Source organism: Marmota marmota, unplaced genomic scaffold (genome assembly GCF_001458135.2).
Source record: "Marmota marmota marmota unplaced genomic scaffold, marMar, whole genome shotgun sequence".
Lineage (NCBI taxonomy): Eukaryota > Metazoa > Chordata > Mammalia > Rodentia > Sciuridae > Marmota > Marmota marmota.
The window spans coordinates 12788325-12811969 of record NW_025999998.1 but is presented as its reverse complement, the minus strand read 5'-3'; the positions used below and the strand labels follow the sequence as shown (position 1 = coordinate 12811969).

The following is a 23645-nucleotide window of genomic DNA, read 5'->3' as shown; positions in this document are numbered from 1 at the left end:
ACCTTCTCCTGCCCCCAACATGCCTGTGATTCTCTTCCTCCCCTAAATGCATGCATCATTCTTCACAATACTCCCTTAGACCTTTGTAGACAACAAATACCAAGTCACCAAGACTCCACTTGTTTTAACTGCTCAGTTGTCAGCATCCAAGGCAGAAGGTTAGGTCATCACCTGAAGGGATTGTTCTCATGCTTTTAGACAAAACAAGGCTGTGGAAATTGGAACACAGTTTATTCTGAAATCCAGAGGGCATTTGTGACAATTGGCAGAAGAGGAATGATTTAGTTCTAAGCATCAAAGGAGGCCACTTAAGTACCTGTGTCATTTTGTAAACTTCAGAGCTATGAAGTTCTTTCTTTTCCCACAACAGTGGAATTAGATGTAAAATACCTTTTGTTAGGAGTTACCTCAAAAGAAGTTTTTGTTTGCTTTTTTTGTTGTTGTTTTGTTTTGGTTTGGTTTTAGAGTCAATTTCACTGTTTTATAGATAAGGAAACTGAGACTGTCTTAGTCTATTTGTGCTGCTATAACAGAATACCCAAGATTGGGCAATTTATAAAAAATAGACATTTATTTCTCACCATTCTGGAGGCTGAAATTCTAAAATCAAGGTTCTAGCAGGTTCTGTGTCCACATGAATGAACAAGGATTGAAGCAGTACACAGGAATTGCTTCAGTACTTAAATGTGTTACAACACATTTGCTTAAGGATTTGACATTACAATTTTAGATCCTACAAGAAAGTTGCCACATTTAGCACATCAAAATACAGAACACCTTGTTAAATTTAAATTTCAGATAAACAATAAAGAGTGTTTTTAGTATAAGTAGAGTTGTCCCTCTGTATCTGCCTGGAATTGGTTCCAGAGTCCCCACACATCCTCCAATAGACTTTAAATTATTTCTAGATCACTTGTAGTACCTAATAAAATACTAATTCTGTGTAAATAGTTATTATACTGTATTGGTTAGTGAATAATGGCAAGAAAAAAGTATTTTTATATTCAACACAAACAGTTTTTTTCCAAATATTTTTGTTCTATAATTGGTGGAATCCATGAATGTAAAACTCACAGATATGAAGGACCATCTATATATCCCAAATATTTCATGGGACATACTTATGTTAAAAACTATTCAGAATTTATCTGAAATTCAAACTTAATTAGGCATCCTATATTTTATCTAGCATTCCTGTTTCTGAGACAAGAAAATAGAAACTCACTTCACTTTATTCTTACCTCAAATATAAATACATCTTTTCACCAACTCTCTCTTTTCCCCAGCCTGTGGCTTTTCCTTTAAATCAGATTTCAGCAAACTATCACCAAAGTTCAGATCTAGCCCACAGCGTTTTTCTGTACACCCTGTAAGCTAATAATGAATATATACAATATATACATATATATACATATACATATATATACATATATATATTATATATATACATATACATATATATATTATATATATACATATATATACATATATATATATATATTGTAGTCGGACACAAAACCTTTGTTTTATATGTGGTGCTGAGGATCGAACCCAGGGTCTCTCTCTACTGCTGAGTCACAACCCCAGCCCCTAATAATGACTTTTTATACATTTTTTAAAATGTTGACGCAGTCAGAAGAAGAATATTCTATAACATATTTAAAGTATAGGGAATTTTATTTCTGTGTCCATGAATAAAGTTTTATTGAAACACAGCTAAACTTGCTTGTTTATATAAAAACAACAGAAGGGCTAAGGATGTAGCTTAGTGGTAGAGCCCTTGCCTAGCATGTACAAGGCCTTGGGTTCCATCCCCAGTACTACCAAAAAAAAGAAGAAGAAGAAGAAGAAAACAACAACAACAAAGTCTATAGCTGCTTTCACAGTATAATAATAGTTAAACTGATTTGATAAAGACTGTCTAGTCCAAAAAGCATCAAATATGTTCTACCTGGCATTTCACAGAAAATATTTGCCAACCCCTTTTTGAGATAATTTTCTAATTCATTATAGAAAATAAAGAAGTCTCAATGACAATGTGCCCAGGTATTTTTCCAATTGGTAAATTGGCCCTTATGTTTTTCCCTGCTGCAAAACTAACTCCTTCGATAATGTCTGGGCCCAGCCATCTACAGAATTGACAATGTGCCTTAGAAACTTTGAACCTAGGACCTCCAACACCTTTTCTTGCGACAATCCAATCCAAAATTCTGCCTGTGTTTCCTTAGAAAAGACAGACAAAACTGAGCAACTAAAACAAGGTCCATCGTAACAAACTGCCCTCCACCAGTCAGAACCCTTCCTTCCAGAACCTTCTTGCCTTGCCAGTTAGAGCCCCTGACTAGCAAAACTGTTTGATTCTTCTTTATTGCTTTCAGAGACATGGGCCCTCAAACACATTGTACCACTTGGTCAGGGATGTCAAAAAGGTAAGAATCCTCTCGACCCCAGGTCGGAGGCCCTGTCTTGACCGCTTCCTGTGATTAGAAAGCGACCCGTTTTGCATGAGCTGCCAGAGTGTTCCTGTGCCTGCCCGACCCCCATCCAGAACGGTGTGCGCGTGCGTCTGTCTAACTGACACCTCTGCTGATGATGCAGCTGTGGTTTAACCTCCAGTCGCCATGGTTTTAGATGCTTTACCTTGGACATAACGCTTCTGAATAGTGGAACTCTAGGCTTTCCCTGTGCCAGGTGGATTTATGCCGTTCCCTGTACTTTTCCATACACCCCTCACTACCTGGGGAGAAACTGACCACAGGAGTGTCTCCATTTACTAGCTCCTGATACAGTGCCATGTCCAGCATACCAACAAGAACAGCTCCAAAGAACAGGCACCAAAACAAATATATATGTGGCATTCTTCTATCATTTCATGGTTTTCATAATCTATTGTCACACTAATCATCTCATTTGATGGGGGATGAGGGGGTGAAGCTAGTATAAGCCAGGCCAGGTGGCACACACCTGTAATTCCAGTAACTTGGGAGCCTGATGCAGGAGGGCTCACTAGTTCAAGGCCAGCCTCAGCAACTTAGAAAGATTTTTGTCAAGTCTCAAAATAAATAAATAGGGTTGGGAATGTAAGCTGAGTGGGTAGAGCACCCCTGGATCCAATCCCCAGTATCACAAGAAAAAAGCTGGCAGATATAGGTCATGTAGAATTATTCACATATTACAGATGAGGAAACAAGGAGATGATAACTGCATTGGGTGGTCATGTCAGCATCAGGATCAGAGCCCCGATCTTTAATTAATAATGAAATAATAAGAGCTACGATGGAGTGATGATTAGGTCCAGTGTTGATGTAAGCTTTTCATGCATCTTAACACATTTAATCTGCACAACAAGTTTTATGAAGTAGAATTATTATTATTTCTTATTATCAGGTAGTATCTCCATTTAAAGATGAAAATAAGTCATAGGAAGTGTATGCTGAATCCTAGCAAAGGTCTCATTCCTTTGCCCTACAGGGTCAGCTTGGGTTCTGAACCCTTAACCCCAAAGGACAATAAAGATGATGGCACCTTACCCATCTCACATGTACACATGCACACATATGCCCACTATCACTCCTTTGTAGCAATTCTTCACCAAAGTCCACGGAACATACTTAGAGAAAGCCTCAAAATGAAGTTTGAAAATAGAGTACAGTGTTTTTTTTCATATTATAGGAAGTCATTGGCAAGAACTGACCTGTAGGTGCTCTGAAGCAACTTTTAAATTGTTTTTTTCAAAAGGTCAAGCAAAGTCCCTGGGGCTGTTTAAAATCCATCTATTTGAACCCACTAGATCTTTTATAGTAATAAGTGAAGGATATAAAAACAAAAACCTTCTTTATCTATTTATTTATTTTGGGGGGGCCCTTGCAAACTTTTCTCCCATCTCCGGGGTACCTTAATGAAGGATTTGCATATGTGTCAGTGAGCAAACCGTAGCTCTTTCAAAGCAAGCGAAGCAGATGCAAACCCATCTCTCTTTCCTTCAACACTTACAGTTTCATTTAATGGATCCAGGCTGAAAACTGCCTGGAAGCTAAATTCAGAAGTGTCCTCATTCAATTTATTCTCCCCAAGCTCTTTGATGCTTACGTTCAATAAAATGTTTTGAGGTTTTCTAAAATAATAAACAAAGCATAATCCCTTCACCTCAGACCAGTCGGTGGGGTTTTCTGAAGAGACGGCCATGCCTCTGTCCCTGGGTCCCAGCTATTGGCCAACCCAGCCTTCAAACAAGTCGCTAATCCACTTCCACGGCCACCCTCCCAGCAGCAACGTCTTGCTGATTTTTCAATGGGATTTGTGCAGTTAGATCTCACTGACTACAGATGATCAAAATCCCTGTTATTAGCTTCTCTTCCCCATAGGACTCTGCTCTGCAAGATCATTTTCTCTTTTCTGAAATCCCTCGAGCTGCCTCTTGTATTTGCTCACATCGCCTATATTATTAGAAGCCTATAAAATATCTTGGGGGTTTTTCTTTTCTTTTTATTTCTTTTTGATTGTTTTGTTTAGCTTCTTGGCTAAAAATATGCATCAAAAATAATATATATATATACTAACAAGAAAGAACAGAATGGAGCCCGGCGTGGTGGCTCCCACTCGTTATCCCAAGAGCTAGGTAAGCTAGGGCAGGAGGATCCTGAGTTCACAGCCAGCCTCAGCAACTTAGCCAGACCCTGTCTGTAAATAAAATATTAATAGAGCTGTTGATGTGGCTCAATGGTTAAGCGCTCCTGGGTTCAACCCCTGGTACTGAAAAAGAAAAGAAAGAACTGAATGATAAGAATTTAGAAGGAAAGAGTTTTAGCTAAGAGATTTTTTTTTTAAGTGTGAGCCAAGTATTGGCACAAGAAGATAGTTACATAAGCATGTCCTTTGCTTACTAATTTAGTAACTGGAAAGAAATGGCTTTAAAAAAGAAAAATCACCCAGAAAGGGGCTGAACAACTAAGAACAATGTATCCTTCCACCAGGGAAAAGGACTGCTGATGGGGGGTTGAGGGGAACAGGGCAGAGTAAGTCCTTGTTCAGTTTCTTCCCTTGGAAGAAGAGGGGGCAGGAAATGCAGCCTCAAGTGATTTCTGTGGTCAAGGTGAGTGTCGGACTCCGGAGGGGCCAGAAGAAATAGCCATAGTAAGTAGTGGAAGGAGCCAGAAGCACCTGCGGTTGATGTTGTATGAATGAAGGGAGCTGCACTGCGGCTTTCTGTTTTGTGTTTTCAAAAAAAGTGAACAAGAGAAAATTAACATTGGTGCATAACTTTCTCACAGGGTTCCAGACTATTTCCAGCAATGTAGGCCGAAAAGATACTGAGAGCTACAAAAACTAGGCTTAAAATGCTAAGGAAGTCTTGGGAAGTTTACTCAATTTTCAAAATTGAAGAATATGATAATAAGCAGCTTGTGCACTCTTTACAATAGCAGGGGAAATATATATATATATAGACATGTTTTCATCTATGACAAAATGAACCAGGAATTTATAAACTCCAGTACAAAATGCTGCTCATGAGTTAGAAAACACAGCTCTGGACCTTAAACATAGCATTTGATAATGCGTCTTTAAATTTAATGTAAATAATAACTATAAACCCAGGAAGTGCATTTAGGAATGATGAGACCATCGAAAGTCACCCAGTGTGACATCTCCAAATCCAACTTGTCTTTGTATTCTTTGAAACCAAAAAAAAAAAAAACTAGATGTGCAGAATTGCTCCCAAACTGTTTTCAAGATCTCAAATTATTTATATCAAGGGAGCAATCTAGAACAATGAAAAAAGGAGTTGCTGTTCCGCATCAGAAATTTTAATTGATATAAGTCAATCCAGTTTACTCAACTGTATTCATGCATAAATCCATTAATGTACCAGCGCTCTCCTTTGAAACCGGAGTGGCCTAAGTCTGTCTGCTTTTCTGTGAAATATAACCTGCTGTTTTAGTAAATGTCTGCTTAAAATTGTGCCTCTGTATGTTTTTAAATAGTAGTTTTTCTTTCTTAAACTAAGTGTGCTAATATTTCAGGTTACCTATACTGTCCCTCCCCACCAAAGGAGGGTGACATTTGACTACTATACAGAAGTAGTGGTGAAATTGTGATAAGTTCATTTACATGGGAAGTAAGACCCAGAACTTAGCAGAATGCAAAAGTGTTTCTGACACTTGGTGTGAGGAAAGGACATTTTCATAAGCCAGCCTTACATTCAGGCATATTTGCTAAAGTATTCCTATTTTTTAAAAGATTGACTATTCAGTCTATTACCTTGCTAATCTACCAAACAGTGGAATAATGTCCTCTCTTTCCCAGAGCTCAAATCAAATTACCTGGTAATTACTCAAAGGAACTCAATGTATTTTTCCTTATTATAAAAACTATCCCAGAACAGTCTTCCTCACTCACCATTGGCAAAGCGAAAAACTAGCAATCATTTTATACTTTTCACACAACAGAAGGAAACAATCTCGTTTGGAAGGCTTGTTGTGAGTTTCAAAGAAAAATGAATGTCCCTAAATAGCTGAAATCTGATAACAATATCAAGAGGTGACCTCTGAAAAAACAGTTCATTTTGAAAAGCAGGTCTAATAAGTGAACTCGAACTATTCTTTAACTAAGATATCGTTAAACATGGCATGGATTAAAATTTGCCTTCAGACTAGTCCTCCACAGTCTGAAAAAAGAAGGCAACATCTTTAAGTTACCAGACTGTATCTTCCCACATGCCCAGACGCTCCAGCAAGCCACATGACCTACAATGTGATGTTAAGGCAGGAAATGGAAAATCATTGTCCAGACTCTGCCAATGACCAGTCATGATCAAAAGGGTAGGGAGATCTGGGGACAGGCTCTGTTGTGGAGCACTTACCTAGCATGTGCAAATACCTGGATGCAATCCTCAGCTCCATGAAAAAAAAAATTTAAATAAGATATAATCAAAAGGGTGGGGGAGGGTAACAGAAACAGCAGGCAGAATTTGTATTATTGCAGTATGAAGGAAGCTAAGAAAATTTCAATTTGAAAATTTGGAATTTTCCCTGAGCAAAGGAAGACTCCTCCACAAGGTTTTGGGACATTATCTGTTGACATGTGAGGGGTTGTTCACCTCCTCTGCTTTTTCCAAAGGAGATGGATACGATGAATACAGCCCATCCCTGTCTAAGCCTTTACCATTCCTGATTCTGAGCCCCCCAGTTCCACTAACTGAATTCCAAGGGACAACTGGAAGCTACATGAACCCTGAAAGCTCTGAACAGGTGTCTTTGCCCAATGGCCTGGCAGTATAGAAATAAGAGCAGCTGCCAGATACTGATCCTAAAACTGGACTTTCAGACATAGGCATGGCCTTAGAAATAACTCTGTCCAAATCACCTATTTTCAGAGCATAAACTGAAGTACAGAAAAAGAAAGCGATCTGTCCAGAAGCACAAGAGGACAGAGCCAAGACCACAGCCCAGCCAAGTACTGTTTGCACTCGGTAGCTATGTCTCTGGCCTCTGGCTGTCCTCTGCTAGAGGACCAGAAAGTCCCCCACTTCCCAGCAGGGCTGTCCTAGGAGAAGCAATGCAAATGCATCATGTGAAACATCTACAGGTCACAGGTGATCCAGGCCACCAGCCCAGCACCTCATCATGCCATCCCCTTTAGAGTCCACCCAGGACACAGTAATTCCCACGACATCTAAATTGTACCAAATTTTATTCATTTTGTCAAATTTGTTTCTTCTTCCCAAAAGGGTTTCCACTCTTCTAATAAGAAATAGAAAGCTGATTTCCCTCAACTTCTCTGTTTCCACCAGTCATCAGCCTTGCAGGCAGAGTTCAAACCCAAGCCTCGCTAAAGTAACCTTTCCCTCCTCCGGATATCACTTCAACAAGAACATCTGACCCTGTCCTTCTCCTCTAATCCTGTGCACACTCTGGACTCCTTCATGTCACCTTACCACACAGAACAGAGCAGGCAGGTAATTTAATTATTGGTGAGCCTGGAGTCCTTGTAGGCTTCTGGTAGGTGAACATCGCCCCCTTGTGACCAAACAAAATGCAAGCCAGTTCCTGTCACCTTCACTCAGAGCCATACCCAAATAATCAGAGTCCTTTCTCCTGCTTCAGATCTGACTACACAGAAATCATGCTACAACAATCAACTTTTCATGAGAATATCTTAGCACTTTCCTTGGCAGTATATGCCACTAAGAGCTCTATTAATAAAAATCATTCCATAAAAGTATTGTATTTTCCCTTAATTTTTTTATTTACTTTGGATTTTACTACTATTAAGACTTTACTAACAATTTCTAGTAGTAAAGACACTTAAAATGCATAAATATTACCATGCAGTTTTTGGTCTTCAGGCAATATTGGAGTCTCAGACTTAGAATTCAAGTTCATGCTCACACGTAGGTTTCCCAAAACACCTAGGTGTCAGGCTCACTATTACCCGGCTTTTTAATTTAGAAATTCTTATAACATGAAAAGTAGGAGAGCTGGGGATGTAGCTCAATGGTAGAGCATATGACTTATATGTGCAAGGCCCTGGGTTTAATCTCCAGCACCACAAATATAGAAAGAAAGAAAAGTAGGCACAAGTTCATAGACTTGTCCTGATTGCTTTTCAATAGCATCACAATAAATTCTTTGGGGGACTTTCCCAAAATCTGGAACATAAGCAAAGCAACATGGTGTTCAGCCCCTGTTACTGGGAAGAGACCCTGAGGGAAAGTTGCTGGTTCATGACAGCTGACTGAAAGCCAGTGTGCTTTATCCCACTGCCTCCCAATGCCAAGGAAAATAACAGATGGTGGGCATCCTTGGAAGGTCATCTTATCAGAGCCAAATGTGCATGCGAATAGACTGACCCAGGCATGGCCTGGCTCCTGGACTCTTCTACTCTTTAAATAACAGCTTTGCCTCATGTCCAGTAGAGCTGGAGGCTACAGAAACTGTGGCCTCATTATATTTTAAAACTCAAATTTTTATGGCAAGGGCAATACATAAAGAGTTACTATCTTAAAACTTTCTGTGTTCCCTTTTGAATATTTTTTTTGCTATACTTTGCATAACAAAATCAGACAATTGGGTTTTGTTAGTAGCCTGAGGACAGCCTAACTAGTTAGATTGATTAAGTCATCTTCAAAGGGGAACGAATTTCTGAGGAGTGTGGGGAGGACAACAGAGATCATTTTTGTGAAGGAACCATTCAAATAATACAATGGGTCTCACACTGGACCTCACTGGGCCAAGGTCAAGGGTAGGAGACATCTCCTGCCTCAGGGTGCTTCCACTTTATACACAGTGCCCTTAACAATCCTGCCTGTGTGCCTTGCATTAAATCCTCAAGCCCAGGAAGAGGCAGAACCCAGTGGATGGAGGTGGGAGCTAAATCTGGGGACAGCAAGGAAGTCTAAAGAGCCCCAGTGGGATCACACACCTGAGGCTGGTGCTCCCAGGGCGTTCCCTTCATTCCTACCACACTGAGAATTGCTATTGAATTTATGTACAGTGATATACATGTATTTCAAGTCAAATTTCCCTACAAAAGAGGGCTATCCCAACCAGCAGAGACTAACAGACTGCAACCAGATAGTGTATGACACTATAATACCAAAAGCCCAAACCCAACCTTGATCCCAACCACATCAATTAATTTCACTATTTTATTAATTTATAAAAAAAACTTCTAAGTGCCTACCATATCACAAAGACTAAAAAAAGCACTGGAAATATGTAGATTAAAAGAAATTCAGAGGGAAGAAGGGGGCACTGCAATATAAAGATTTTAACATTTAAGAAATATCTAAAGCTCAAGCTTTTAAGAGTAGGTCCAGTGGGTCACCTCTAATTCTGAATCCCAAAACCTTGGAAGGGATGTGGATGGCCAAAGGAAAGCTGAGCAAGGGTAACTGAAACCTGTATTCAGCTGAGCAAAAAAATTAGGTGAATTTCCCACTGACAGTGTTCCCCATGTTGTACTTGAATGTCCCTGTTCTGCCGTGCAGGCTTCTATTGCCTCCCTGAAACTCAGTTAGTAGAGAAGTGGCTTCACAAACTTTGGTGTGCATCAGAATCACCCAGAGGAGCTAATGAGGTACACAGGGACCCAGTACTTGGATGAAGTAATAGGAAAAGACCCCAAGCCTTTGTACTGTCACCACTCCCCAGGTGATTCTGATACCACTAAAGTTGGAAAATCCAGTGTAGATTAGGAGGTTCTTCTCAAAGTGACAGAAATCTCATGTGACATCCTGGGTGGGTCATCCATTAAAGAAAAAGTGCACCCAAAGATTCCTGCCTCTGAAATCTAAGGACTTGCACACCAGCCTTCCCCCAATGGTACTGTCCCCACCACTCCTGGTACCCAATGCCCTCCTGCATGAAGGACACAGCTGTTCAGGCTAATCAGTGGTGCCCCTGGAATTCACAGTGCACAGAACTACCTCTTCCTTCACTTAACAGAACAAGGATTTTCCTTAGACCCTAGAAACCCCCTTTGGAAGTAGAAAGCAACAATGAGTAGAAAACAAAAGCTTTTCTGTTTTGCATCTATTTTTGGCTCACATCTAAGAGACATACCAGGTGTGAAGGCCTGGGTTCAATCTCTAGCATCTCAAAAATAAATAAATAAATAAAATAAAAGATACACCATAACTCCAGGTCCTTGAGAAATGCTACTCTCTTTGAAGGAAAAGGTAGAAAATCTCCTTGATTCTGGGAAAATATTCCATTGATAAAATTTCTTCTTCTATTCCTCCCCACTTCTCTTATACAATATACATATACAATTCGATCCTGACATTCCAATTCCCCTCCCTACACACTGTTCTTTTATGAAAAATTGCCCATTAAAAAAAATGGTTAATAGAGGTTTTAAAGGATACCTGGGCTCTAAGCAGGCCCTACCCAATGCAGGCCCTGGTAATGACCCTCACCCTCTGGGCGGAGTCTTCCTTTAGTGAGTGGGAAGAAGATAAATCATCTGCTAGAGGGTGGTGACAGGCCTGGGTCAGAAACAGAGAGGGGGCTGGGGAACGTGGGGGACCCTACTCCTGGTGGCTGGGAATGACAGCATTTGCCATGTCTAGCCTTGTGTTTCTTTCTGCTACACTGGTGTTTTTTTCTCCCCAGCTGAAGACTTGAATAAATATTTTGATTTTCTGTTATTGCCGACGATTACTGCATCTTCTTATTTAACTTATGTCTTCTTTCCAAGCGAGAATATCCAGGTTTCGGTTGGATCTATTTTAAGGTGAATTAATTAACCAGCATAATAATACATTCATATGTTTCTTTTTTCATTATATTTTACTCTAAAATAGTTACCGAACACGTGCAATAGAATCCCTAGTAAACCACGCTGTCTTTTGGATTTGTTTGTTTCTTTCTTTCTTGTCTGACAGGGGAACCTGCCCCCAGACTACAGGATCAGCCTGATTGACATCGGCCTGGTGATCGAGTACCTGATGGGCGGAGCTTACCGCTGCAACTACACGCGCAAGCGCTTCAGGACCCTCTACCACAACCTCTTCGGCCCCAAGAGGGTGAGTTCCAGCCAAACCTAGGTGGTGCAGGAGTAGGTTGGGAGAGATTCAGGGTGTGGCTTCTTGATCTCCGTAGGGAGGCCTGTTGAGAAGGTGCTAACTGCTCCTCCTCTTCTTCTCTCTTCCATCCAAACTGTTAAAAAAAAAAAAAAATTAATTTGGCAATAAATACTATCAGTTGTTTTTCTTGAAGTGACAACCTCACTTGGGTCATTCCAAAAATGCCTGCCCAATGTCCAGTCTGTCTGCCCCAGTCTTGTCTGCCAGTCTTCCCTTCAAGTAAAAGCGATATTCTATGTAAACAAAGGGGCTGTGACTTCATCCAAAGAATGCCAAAGTGTTTTTCCTCAGAACAGCCATCTAGATCATAGGTAGCACAAATGTTTCTGGGTCAAGCTTCCCGATTTATCCCAGGGGATGGTAATAACACACACAGTCAGAGATTAAACAAACATGGTAATTATTGAAGGCTTCAAGAGCATGTTTAAGGGAAATTGTTTGGGATTTTGTTTACTTGTTTTTGTTTTCTCCAAGTGCCTATCAGCGTAATCCAATGACCATAGTGAAGTTTGGTATCACTACCTTTATTTTTATTTATTTATTTTTATTTTGGACTGGGGTTTGGACCTGGGTTGCTCTACCTCTAGCTACATCTTCAGAGGGGTTTATGTATTGAGACAGTCACTAAATTGATAAGGCTGGCCTCAAACTTGCAATCTTCCTGCTTTAGCCTCTGGGATTACAGGCCTTTGCTCCTACCAGCTTCACAGTTTTTACTCTTGCTAAGGCACCAAGCAGTTTTTCTCCCGACAGCTTTGTGCCATCTAAGCTAGTGTAAACACAATATCCAAACTCAGTATTATTATGAACATAGATTGGAATTCTCGCACCCTCTGAAAGGATCTTGGGGCCCCTCGTGACCCATGGATGACATTTTGAAAGCTGCTGCCCTAGCTGGTAGTGGACATCATTTTTCTCTTTCTTTTGTTTTCCTCTATTTTTAATTTTTTAAATTTTTTTTTCATTTTATTTTTGTATTTTTTTAAATTTTATTGTTTCTTACTTTTAACAAAGCTTTATTCTGACTACAAAAGTATTTTGCAGGACTAGTGGGGAACTTTGAAGACACCAAAAAGCATAAACAAGAAAAAATAATAGCACAGATTGTAAACTGGTGGTCATCTCAGAAGCTGAGAGAGAGAGAGAGAGAGAAGGTTCCAGCTATTCCCACTTGAATAGTCACATAAAATTTGAAGGACCTGTGAGGGCTGGGACCTTCCAATCTACTCAGATAACTTCCAAGATGGCACCCAACCATTCTGTACTACTTAGAACCACAGAATTTGTGATTCTGCCCCCGAAGGTATTTTGGTATCTCCCTTTGTTAAATATAAATCAGAGATTTGCCAAGTGGCCTTCACTGCTGGCTGCAGTCTGTGCCTATTGTGCACATTTCCAGATGCTGACACTATCTGTGCCTTGAGGGCCTCCTGCCACCCTCCATACATGCCCTCTCACCCTCTCTACAGTGCAGCAGCACAGGGAGATGGCCAGCAGGAAGCACCAAAACATGTATTTATGAATGATATCTGATACCTCTCCAACTAATAGAGGTATTTCAGAGGTTGGAGATGTGTGGGATTTTATCTGTTTGGTTGTTTCACTGCTCATCTTAGTTCAAGCTACTGTAACAAAATACCACAAACTAGGTGGCTTATGAACGTAAATCTACCACTCACAGTTCTGGAAGCCAGACAAATTCAAGATCAAGGCACCAACAAATTCAGTGTCTAGTGAGGGCTTGCTTTCTGGTTCACAGATGGCACTTTATTGTGTGTCCTCACATGATGGAAGGGCGAATGAGTTCCCCTGGGCCTCTTTTATAAGGACACCAACCTTATTCAGGAGGGCCCTTCTCTCTTGACCTTCCCAAAATCTCTACTCCAATGCCATCACCCTGGGGTTAGAATTTCAACATATAAATTTGGGGAGGAAAAAAAACATTCAGACTCTAACACTCATACAAGTACTGGAAATCATGACATTCTGCCCAAGAAGGATGGTTATAGGAAAGTGAAAGAAATCTTGGTTCACAAAAGATATTATAAACCTTTAGACTTTATCTGTGGACGATCACATCTCTTCAGTTTCCTAATTTTCTGTGAGTCACCAAAATCATTAAATCTCTAATTCTTTTATAAATTCTATAAATTTAGTTCCCTTTGTGTTCTTTTATTCAGAGAAATAAAATAAATGCTATATGGTGCACTAGAGTTATTGACTACTTGTTTATGATATAATAGGATTCTTTTCTTACTTCTGTAAAAGAAAGACCTAATTTTGTTGACATTTCTTTTTAACAGCCCAAAGCCTTGAAACTTCTGGGAATGGAGGTAAATATTTTTCAAATTATTAGTGTCAATTATTCTCTTTATTACACATTTTTAAAAAAATACAGTGCTAGTGCTTAACATGTCTTTCTAAAATAAGGAAATGAAGTTTCTAAGTGTCATGGGGGAAGTTCCCAGTGGCTTTGAAAATTCAGCCATGAGGTTATGTTAGCATTGCAAACAAAAATAAAGAAGTAAGTCCTATTTGAAATACTAACTTGAAAACCAAGGAAGCATACAAATTCCCATAAGCAAAATCCGTTCATGGGTGTTTGCAAATGACAACAGATCCAACAGCCTGAACTACTTCACAGATACATCCGTAGAGAGGCAGAAATGAGAGACATGCTATGTTTCCCATCTTCTGTTAAAATGGTTATTTTCATTTCTGCAAAACACAAGTATAGGATATCCTTGTCCTTTCGACAAAAAAGGGGAGTGCTGTCTATCATGAGATACAAAACTTACTAATAGTAGAAAAAGTGGACAAAAGTAAATAGAATAAGAAAAATGCCTATTAAAATTAATTCTTTAAAGTATAAAATTGACATATTCCCATGGGACTATGCTTATTATACAATAAGTAGAACTTATTTTAAAATTAATCATAAATGAGATTGTGAGTTCTTTTAGGGTGAAACCTGGCCTACTGCATTTCAGTATTGATCTCAGAGCTGAGCTAGTGGAAGATATACAATAACTATTCAGTGAATTGAACTGATTCATTTTTAACTCAGCCTCTCTGTTTTTATCTAAAATTACAGGATGATATTCCCCTGAGGCGAGGAAGAAAGACCACCAAGAAACGTGAGGAAGAGGTGGACATCGACTTGGATGACCCTGAGATCAACCACTTCCCTTTCCCTTTCCATGAGCTGATGGTGTGGGCTGTCCTCATGAAGAGGCAGAAGATGGCCCTGTTCTTCTGGCAGCATGGAGAGGAGGCCATGGCCAAGGCCCTGGTGGCCTGTAAACTCTGCAAAGCCATGGCTCACGAGGCCTCCGAAAATGACATGGTTGATGACATTTCCCAGGAGCTGAATCACAACTCCAGGTTGGCCAACCCAGCAAACAGGGAGGTCGGGGGAAACATGGGAAGGTTGTCTCCAAAGACTCCAAGGTCTGAGCAACACATAACATTAAAGGGAGGCAGTATCACCCCAGTGGTGCACACAGAGAGTACACACAGAGGGTACACAGTAATACACATACCAATGCACAGATTTCATGTCATCCTCTCAGCTTTCCCAAGAGGTAGGTCCTATTGTTATGCACTTTGTTGAGCTGAGGACAGTGAGATTCAGAATTTAGGTAACTTATCCAAGATCACTTGGATAAGTTATGGTTGGCAAGGCTGGGATTTGAACTTGAGATCGGCCACATTGAAGAAGACACATTGCACTCTAATTGTTTGGACAGCCTCCCCCATAAATATGCCTTGGATTTGGGGCTCGAGTGTGGGGATCATGTCTTGTTGGACTTACATCCTCAGCTCTAGACATGGTGCTGGATGCTTAATGGATGTTGTCTGGATGAATTTATGAACAGACGAGACCTCACATGGAGCCATTGCTCCACACAGCAGCCACATTTTGTGGCTGGCCAGTGGATCTGTTTTAGTTAGCTTTTTCATTGCTGTGACCAAAAGACCTGGCAAGAACAATGTAGAGGAAGAGAAGTTGATTTTGGCTCAGGGTTTCAGAAGGTCAGTCCATGGTCAGCCAACTCCATCACTGCGCACCTGAGGACAAGCAGAACATCATGGTAGAAGGAGTGATAGAGGAAAGCAACTCAGGATATGGCAATCAGGAACCAGAGAGAGATCTTTACTCACCAAGGAACAAAATGTAAACCTCAACGGCATGTCTTATGTACTACTTCCTCCAGCCACCCATTACTTGTTTATAGTTACTACCTGGTTAATCCATATCAGTGGATTAATTCACCAATCAGGTTACAGCTCTCATAAGCTAATCATTTCACCTCTGAAAATTCTTGCACTGTCTCACACATAAGCTTTGGGCAGACACCTCACACCTAAACCATAACAGGTCCATCCCCACTTTTGTCATGTGAGTCTCCAAGCTGGCCTGAGGCTCCTTTGTACCTTCTCTCTTTCAGGGACTTTGGCCAGCTGGCTGTGGAGCTCTTGGACCAATCCTACAAGCAGGATGAGCAACTGGCCATGAAACTGTTGACGTACGAATTGAAGAACTGGAGCAATGCCACATGCCTGCAGCTGGCTGTGGCTGCCAAGCACCGTGACTTCATTGCGCACACGTGCAGCCAGATGCTGCTCACTGACATGTGGATGGGTCGGCTCCGCATGCGCAAGAACTCAGGCCTCAAGGTCAGTGTGCCCAAGGAGGCCCTGTGGGCTATGAGGGCCCGAGGGTTGGTTGTGGTTTTCCAAGCCAAATCTGTGGTGGGATTAGGCGTTCCTTTATCTCAAGAGGCTGCTACTAAAACCCAGCTGTTCACCAGAATCTCCTATGGAGTGTTTTGAATTTCATATAGAGGCAAGGGCCTCCCCTAGTCCTTCTGAGTCAGCATCTCTTGAGATAGCGCCTAGACATTGATGTTTTTCAGAAGATCCAAAGGCAGTGGTTCCACAGGTTCCACAGGGGACACATTTGCTCTGACACAAGCCGGGCTATACCAGGAGTCCTCACCTAGGTAACCCTTCTCCGCGGTTGGAGCCTGACCTCTCCCTTTCCCCCATATGTCCTTTAACATCATGTAGTAGAGACATTGAATCTTACCAAATGTGCTTGAGGACTTTTGTGTATGTGTGTGTATGTGGTATTATTGGGGATTGAATTCGGGGGAGTTTTACCACTGAACTACATCCCCAGCCTTTTTTTAAATTTTGAAACAAGGTCTCACTAGGTTGCCTATGCTGATCTCAAACTTAAGATCCTCCTGCCTCAGCCTCCTAACTGGCTGGAATTACAGGTGTGCACCACCATCTCCTAAGAGAAATTTTTTAAACTGAAATAAATATGTGGCAGATTTATATATCAAGGCATTGCTACATGATTCTGAGCTGTTGTTTTCTTTTTTTGGTGTTGGGGATTGAAGTCAGAGCCTTACACACATACTGTGCCACTCTGCTACATTCTCAACCCCCTAATCTATTATTAAATGAAGAAAAACAATTTACAGACCATTCTGCATAACCTGAGTCCCTTTTACAAAATGTATATGTGCAGAGTTATAGCAATATAAATTCATTTAAAAAAAAAACAAGAACACAGAATAAACTATATGCAGTGGTTACTTCTGAGGTTGAATGGACCTTATTAGAATTTTTTTTGTTGTTGTTTTAATGAGAAGTAGGATGGTAAGAAGGACTTGCTTTTTTAATTTTCAATGTTTTTCAAAGAAAACATTAAACTGAAAAAGAAAAAAAAAACGGGAGGTGGAAGATCAAAAGAAAATGTAGTTTTGTTGTTTGCTTTTGGTTTTTGTTTTAATTCATTATAATGACAGTTTCTTTTCATTTATTTATTCAAAGTATATAACACGATGTTTTGATATACATAGTGAAATAGTTCTTGTAGTTAAGCAAATTAACAAATCCATCATCTAGTATAGTTAGCCTCTTTTTTTAATGTGATCAGAACTCCTAAATCTTCTTTCTTAGTAAATTTTCGGTATACAATGTGATATTAAAACTGTGGTCCTCATTAGATCCTGGGATTTACTCATCCTGCACACCTGTGACTTTGTGTCCTTTGCCCACCATTTACTAAGCCAGCAGTCCCTGTCCCATTCCTCCCTTCCCGTGGGCTCTTGACCCAGAGTCACAGAAGGTTCCATGAAGCAGAACATGAACATTTCCCTAGCTGCATTATTAGTGACTGCTGAGCCTGACCTCAGGGGGCAGCTGAGTCAGTTCTTAGCTCCAAGGACAATGTGTCATGTCCCCTGAAGGCTAAGAACAGCAGCATGCCACCTGAGACCAGACCTGCCAGGCACCCAGAATCCAGGGTCCTCACCTTTCCTTCCTCCTCCCTGACTGCTCTCCAGTCCCCGTGGCCATTCAGTCCTGGTCTGTCCCTGTCTTGTGCCTTGAGCTTCATTTTTCCCGACCCTTTGTTTCTTCAAAAATTAGACTGAGATACTATGCAGAATATTTCTCCAATGGGACAAAGTGACCTTCTTCACATCAATGTGCTTCAGATATTCAGGTGTTCAGGTCCACACACAGGGCATACAACACCTGTGCAAAGTGCACATGCACATGTACCCAAACACAGACACTTAAACGCCACACCCCAGGCCCTCTGATTCTAAGCAACCACCTAATCTTAATCCTTTAAATGTGATTATTATTATTATCATTATTATTACTTTAGGTAATTCTGGGAATTCTACTTCCTCCTTCAATTCTCAGCTTGGAGTTCAAGAACAAAGATGACATGCCCTATATGACTCAGGCACAAGAGATCCATCTCCAAGAGAAGGAGCCAGAAGAACCAGAGAAACCCACAAAGGAAAAAGATGAAGAGGACATGGAACTGACTGTAAGGAAAAATAAATAAATAAAATATATTTTATTTTATAACAACATATATTTATAACAGTTATTTATATGTGTGTTATTTTCCCTGAGGAGAATCCCAAATGCACTGATAAGGTTCAATAGTTCTTAAGGTCAGATAGATGTCCCCATCCTCAAGTTAGTCATGGGTGCTGCCATTTAAGAATTGAGACCAGGGTATTATAAAAATGCCTCTTTATGCACAAATAACATGACTGTTATTTGTGCATAAAGAATTCAGAGCAAGGCACCCTCAATTTCCCAGGCCAGCAAAGGTTTATAAACAAGGAGATGATGTAGCAGTCTTAGCACGCAAAACAAGAAAGGAGAACCATGATTTGGGAGCAGCCAGCTTCACAGAGCTGGAACCATTCTGCTGATCAGAAGCTGAGCCCTTATCTATCTTCAGGGTCAGGCTCACAAATACAGCACTAATTGAATTTTGAGGTTTGTATGGAAAGCTTTTATTAGCTCTCCCCAGTGTAATTATAGAACATGGGTGCTTTGTTCTGCAGAGGGAACCAACGGGCAGCTGCGCATGAGATGGCTTCCCACAGCCCCCGCCTGAGCAGCGTGACTGTTACTGGCTCCTTGCCAAAGACTAAAAATATCCCATGCTATTAAAGGGACACATAAGGCTTCATAGCTCAGGAAACATCAAGCAACCACTCCCTAAGGACTTTCTTGATATGCCTCACCCCCCTCACCACTCCAGCCAGCGATGGCTGCCATAATCACCCAGAAGGAACTGTGAGAGGAGAAAACGAAAATTGGTTTTGCTCAGGTGACAAAAGGCCTATGCATTATCATCCTGGTGGGGCCACTGAGGATTGTTCTTCCTCCAGACAAAGAACATTTCCTTCAGTGGGCCCCTTCTCAACCTCTGTTTGCAGACATGATCTCTAACTCAAACACCAACTTTTGTTTCAGTTTCAGGATTTTTACAAAAATCCACGTAGGTCTCTGCTCACCTCTATAGGAATACAGATGGTCTTCCCTGAAATTATCTTACCATAATTTTGGCTTCTAAACCCCGCGATGGATAGGAAATAATATTTTAATCATTAGCAGTGACATGGGTAGGGATAATGCTGAATCCTTCTTGGGCAGCTCAGCAGGGGAGTAAAGAGTGTATTCTCTAGAGTCAGAATCCTCCCCATCACCTCTTGCTGTATGATTTTGAGCACTTTCATCATTTTTTATTGTGGGCATAATAACTTTATGTGTCTCACAGGAAGCTGTGTAGTTTAAAACATATTCATGTAAAATGCTTAGACTGGCAGCTGACACACCACAAAGGTTGGTAAATGCTCACAAATGCACACTAAGCATTCTTTGTACACTTCTTCATGGAATCCTCACACTGGATCCACAAATAAGCACTGTTTTTATTAACCCCATTTTACAGATGAGGAAGATGGGACTCAGGGAGATCAAACTGCCCAAGTTTACCCAGTTGCAAATCTGGGATTAGAACCCAGGCAAACAGACTCCACTGGTCCCTTTTTTGATTCAGGGAAGGAGAGAATTTCTTCCTCCTTTCAGCTACTCTGGGTGAACACATAATAGAGAGAATTCAAAAGCAACACGCAGGCCTCCTAAGTCAAGTGTGAGGTGACCTTGATGTAGACACACATCCTAGGAAGTCAGCCAGGAGCTGACTCAGCCTTCTGCCTGATTGGATCTCCAGGAAGAAAGCAAAGGGAGGAGCTTCCCTTGCTCAGGCTAGAGCTTTGAGGATCTGATCCTGCAGGAAGCCACAATAAAGGATGTATCTCTAGACTGAGAACAAAGTCATCTGGCCAGAGGACAGCCTCCCGTACTGTGTACTGAGAACCTGCATAGGAGACACAGGGTGGCCTTGCTGCCTGGGCTTGTTCTCCCCAGGGAGAAGGAAAGGAAGTAGGGATGGACTTGAGGACAGCAAGCTCAGACCCTGATGGCAAATTCTGTCCCTGCTGGGGCTCCCATCAGCAGGCTCACCCCAGGCAGGATTGAGGGTGCAGCTTGATGATATCTCCCCTTCTTTCATAGGATTGACATTTGAGCTTCTGTGTTAAACTAACATATCTCCTCTTATAATGGGACATCCTTTGTCCTGCCAAAACTATAACCCAAAATATTCGCCTTGGTTCATTCCATTTCAGAATGTTTAGTAGTTCAGGATCATTAGTTCACGTCAAAGGATCTTTTTCTACATTAACACCTGTGCTTAGGCAGCAGAGATTTAAAATCCACAATGTACAGTGTATTTGAATTTGACCCTTAAATTCTGCTTTAGGAGATGTCAAAGGAAACATTTTGACAATAGGGAAAAGAAAAATAAACCAAATCCGGCAAGTGAAGCTGCTGAGGCTGGAATTGATGGAAGGGCAAAAATGCTCTAAAAAGAGCAGGCTTTTTAAAATTGGCATTTGAATCATAAAGGCAAAACTGGTTACTTTGTTTTCTCTCCTTCCCTGAATCAATGGCCTTGTAAGTGTCTCCACCTTGCACTTTGCCTGATAAAGTACCTACATGTCCACAGCCCCAGAGATGGCTACGTTGGGAAATCCAGTGTCCCTGGAGATAAGCCCCAGCTGCCTCTCTCCAAGATGCCTAAAGATCTCCAATCTACCTTTACTTCTATCTCATTATGTCTCCAGAAGGCATTGCATTGTCTAACATAGACATAAGCAGAACTGAAGCAGGATAATTATGTTACATAAATTATAAATTATAGAAGGACAAATACCACGTACCTTCAGAGTTTCTTGAGATCAGTGATCAATACTTAGAGAATTCTATGGGGGGTCTAGTGTTATCCATCATGAAGACTGACTCAGCTCACTGACATTAAACACCTAGACAGACCGTGGAGGAAAATTTGATCTTTTAATTAACTCAAGGTCCTTTTCTAGCCAGTGTCTACAAAGAGATGGAAGTTACCTTCCCAGAAATTCAATTGATTAGAGAGAAATCATTTGTGATCATCACATATTTGAGCAAAGTGGTTATTTGAGACAGTGACTGAAGTAGTTGAAACTAATATTTGCATATTTTAGGTTCGTTTGTTATTTGAAAACAGAATTATGTAGTAGTTACTTCTAGTCTCAAGTTCGAGACAAACTTAAATTATTGCTGTAATTAGATTGCTCAACTTGAAATTCTTATGCCCAGTACTCTGTCTTGTCCCAAATCCTTGTTAGTTCCTCATCAGTCATAATATCTTACCCCATTTTTACATTTAATAAAAAAAAAAATCTCATTTCCCAACAGCATGAAACTAACCTTATCTTAGAACAATATTGAAGAAGTAAAGTCAGAAAACTGTACTGCTATACATTCTAATAACATACTTTTTTGTGTGCAAAATCCCAACTAGATAATTTCAGTGAAGAGTAGCCAAGGTCTCATGTTACTTAACTAGCTAAGTTACTGAGCATCTATTATGTGCCAGGTGCTAACTTATTGGTAGACCAACCCTATATCAGGGGCTCTTATTACCCCTGTTTTACATTTAAAAAAAAAATTAAGTCTTGGGGCTGGGAATGTAGCTTAGTGGTAGAGCACTTGCCTGGCATGCTTGAGGCCTTGGGTTCAAATCCCAGCACTGCAAAAAAATAAAATAAAATAAAATAATAACAATAAATAAATAAATAAATGAGAAACTGAATCTCAGATTAAAAATACAATATTCTTTTTTTTTACATAATGAAAGTTTTTAATTGTTAAAGGCATATCTCACAGAGCAATTAAAACAACTTTGGTTCATAAATTAAATATATTACACTTGAAATAAGCTTCAAAATCTACCTATAATCCTCACAAGTGAAGCTTCATGAGCCAAAAATAGTGATTTTGGTTCTGTAAGAAAAGTGTATTGACTTTAATATAATACACAGCTTTGTCTATCATGTTAAAGAATTTCAGTGTCTTAGTTGTGGAAAGATTTGTCCAACTCATACTTGTTTTATACATAGTGAGAAACAGTGGTATTCTGATAAAATTAACAGCATTATTCTGAAAGACTGGAAACTGATTTATCACTTACAATTTGGAATGAGAAACTGTCTACATCAATCTTTCTTTTTTTATAATTTTTATTGTTGGTTGTTCAAAACATTACATAGTTCTTGATATATCATATTTCCCATTTTGATTCAAGTGGGTTATGAACTCCCATTTTACCCCGTATACAGATTGCAGAATCACATTGGTTACACATCCACTGATTTACATATTGCCATACTAGTGTCTGTTGTATTCTGCTGCCTTTCCTATCCTCTACTATCCCCCCCTCCCCTCTTCTCTCTCTACCCCATCTACTGTAATTCATTTCTCCCCCTTGTTTTTTTTTCCCTTTCCCCTAACTTCCTCTTGTATGTAATTTTGTATAACCCTGAGGGTCTCCTTCCATTTCCATGCAATTTCCCTTCTCTCTCCCTTTCCCTTCCACCTCTCATCCCTGTTTAATGTTAATCTTCTTCTCATGCTCTTCCTCCCTACTCTGTTCTTAGTTACTCTCCTTATATCAAAGAAGACATTAAAAAATACAATATTCTTGATGCTGTTGCTGTTGTCATGAATGAGAAGGGAATCATGGATTCTTTGGGAAGATCTCCAACAGCTTGGAGATGAAGACTTCTGCAAGCCGAGGCTGACTAGGGTCCTCCTATTGTTGCCTGGCTGCAAAGAAAGTCAGCATGCCCAGGACTTGTCATACCACTAATGCCAACTGTAGCTCAGATTTTACCAGGACTGAATCAGAGAACCAAGGCACATGCCTACCGTTTGAGGAGATGGCCCTAACAACTTCAGGTGCTTCAGATAACTCACCTCTTGAGGGCTCATGATCTTTGGGTCAAGTAGGGACTCTGGTTCAATTTACCTTTGACTTAAAAGTCATCAGTGTAGGTGGAGAGAGAATCTGAACCCAGAGGTAGCCTGTCTCACAATACATAAGGACAGGGTGGGGGCACAGATTCCTCCAATGTGGCTGCCCCGCTACACTCTTCTTCCCTCTCGGAACGCTGTGTGTTTTCCATTGTCTGCCTCTTCCAGAAGGTTCAGGATAGAATAAAATGGTCAAGAGTTTTCCCCAAGACCTTCCATCCCAAACAAAGGAAATGTATAGATTGTACAAGAGTGCAATCACATACCTAGGGAAGGCATGAACTTTAAATTGCTGGGGGGGGGGGGG

At 40.5% G+C, this 23645-nt stretch overlaps 1 protein-coding gene across 24 annotated transcripts in view; it reads left to right on the top strand.

The window, feature by feature from the left end:
• The window catches only part of Trpm3 (transient receptor potential cation channel subfamily M member 3), a 529872-nt gene that overhangs the window by 430516 nt on the left and 75711 nt on the right, over positions 1 to 23645 (top strand). For 14 of the 24 annotated variants that reach the window (XM_048806882.1, XM_048806879.1, XM_048806889.1 and 11 more), the window contains 7 exons: positions 2379 to 2429; positions 11200 to 11235; positions 11387 to 11527; positions 13891 to 13920; positions 14682 to 14971; positions 16039 to 16267; positions 18279 to 18446. In XM_048806882.1, the coding sequence (XP_048662839.1) occupies positions 2379 to 2429; positions 11200 to 11235; positions 11387 to 11527; positions 13891 to 13920; positions 14682 to 14971; positions 16039 to 16267; positions 18279 to 18446 (945 nt within the window). The remainder of the gene's footprint in view (positions 1 to 2378; positions 2430 to 11199; positions 11236 to 11386; positions 11528 to 13890; positions 13921 to 14681; positions 14972 to 16038; positions 16268 to 18278; positions 18447 to 23645) is intronic. The other 10 variants (XM_048806881.1, XM_048806886.1, XM_048806888.1 and 7 more) reach the window with 3 other exon arrangements.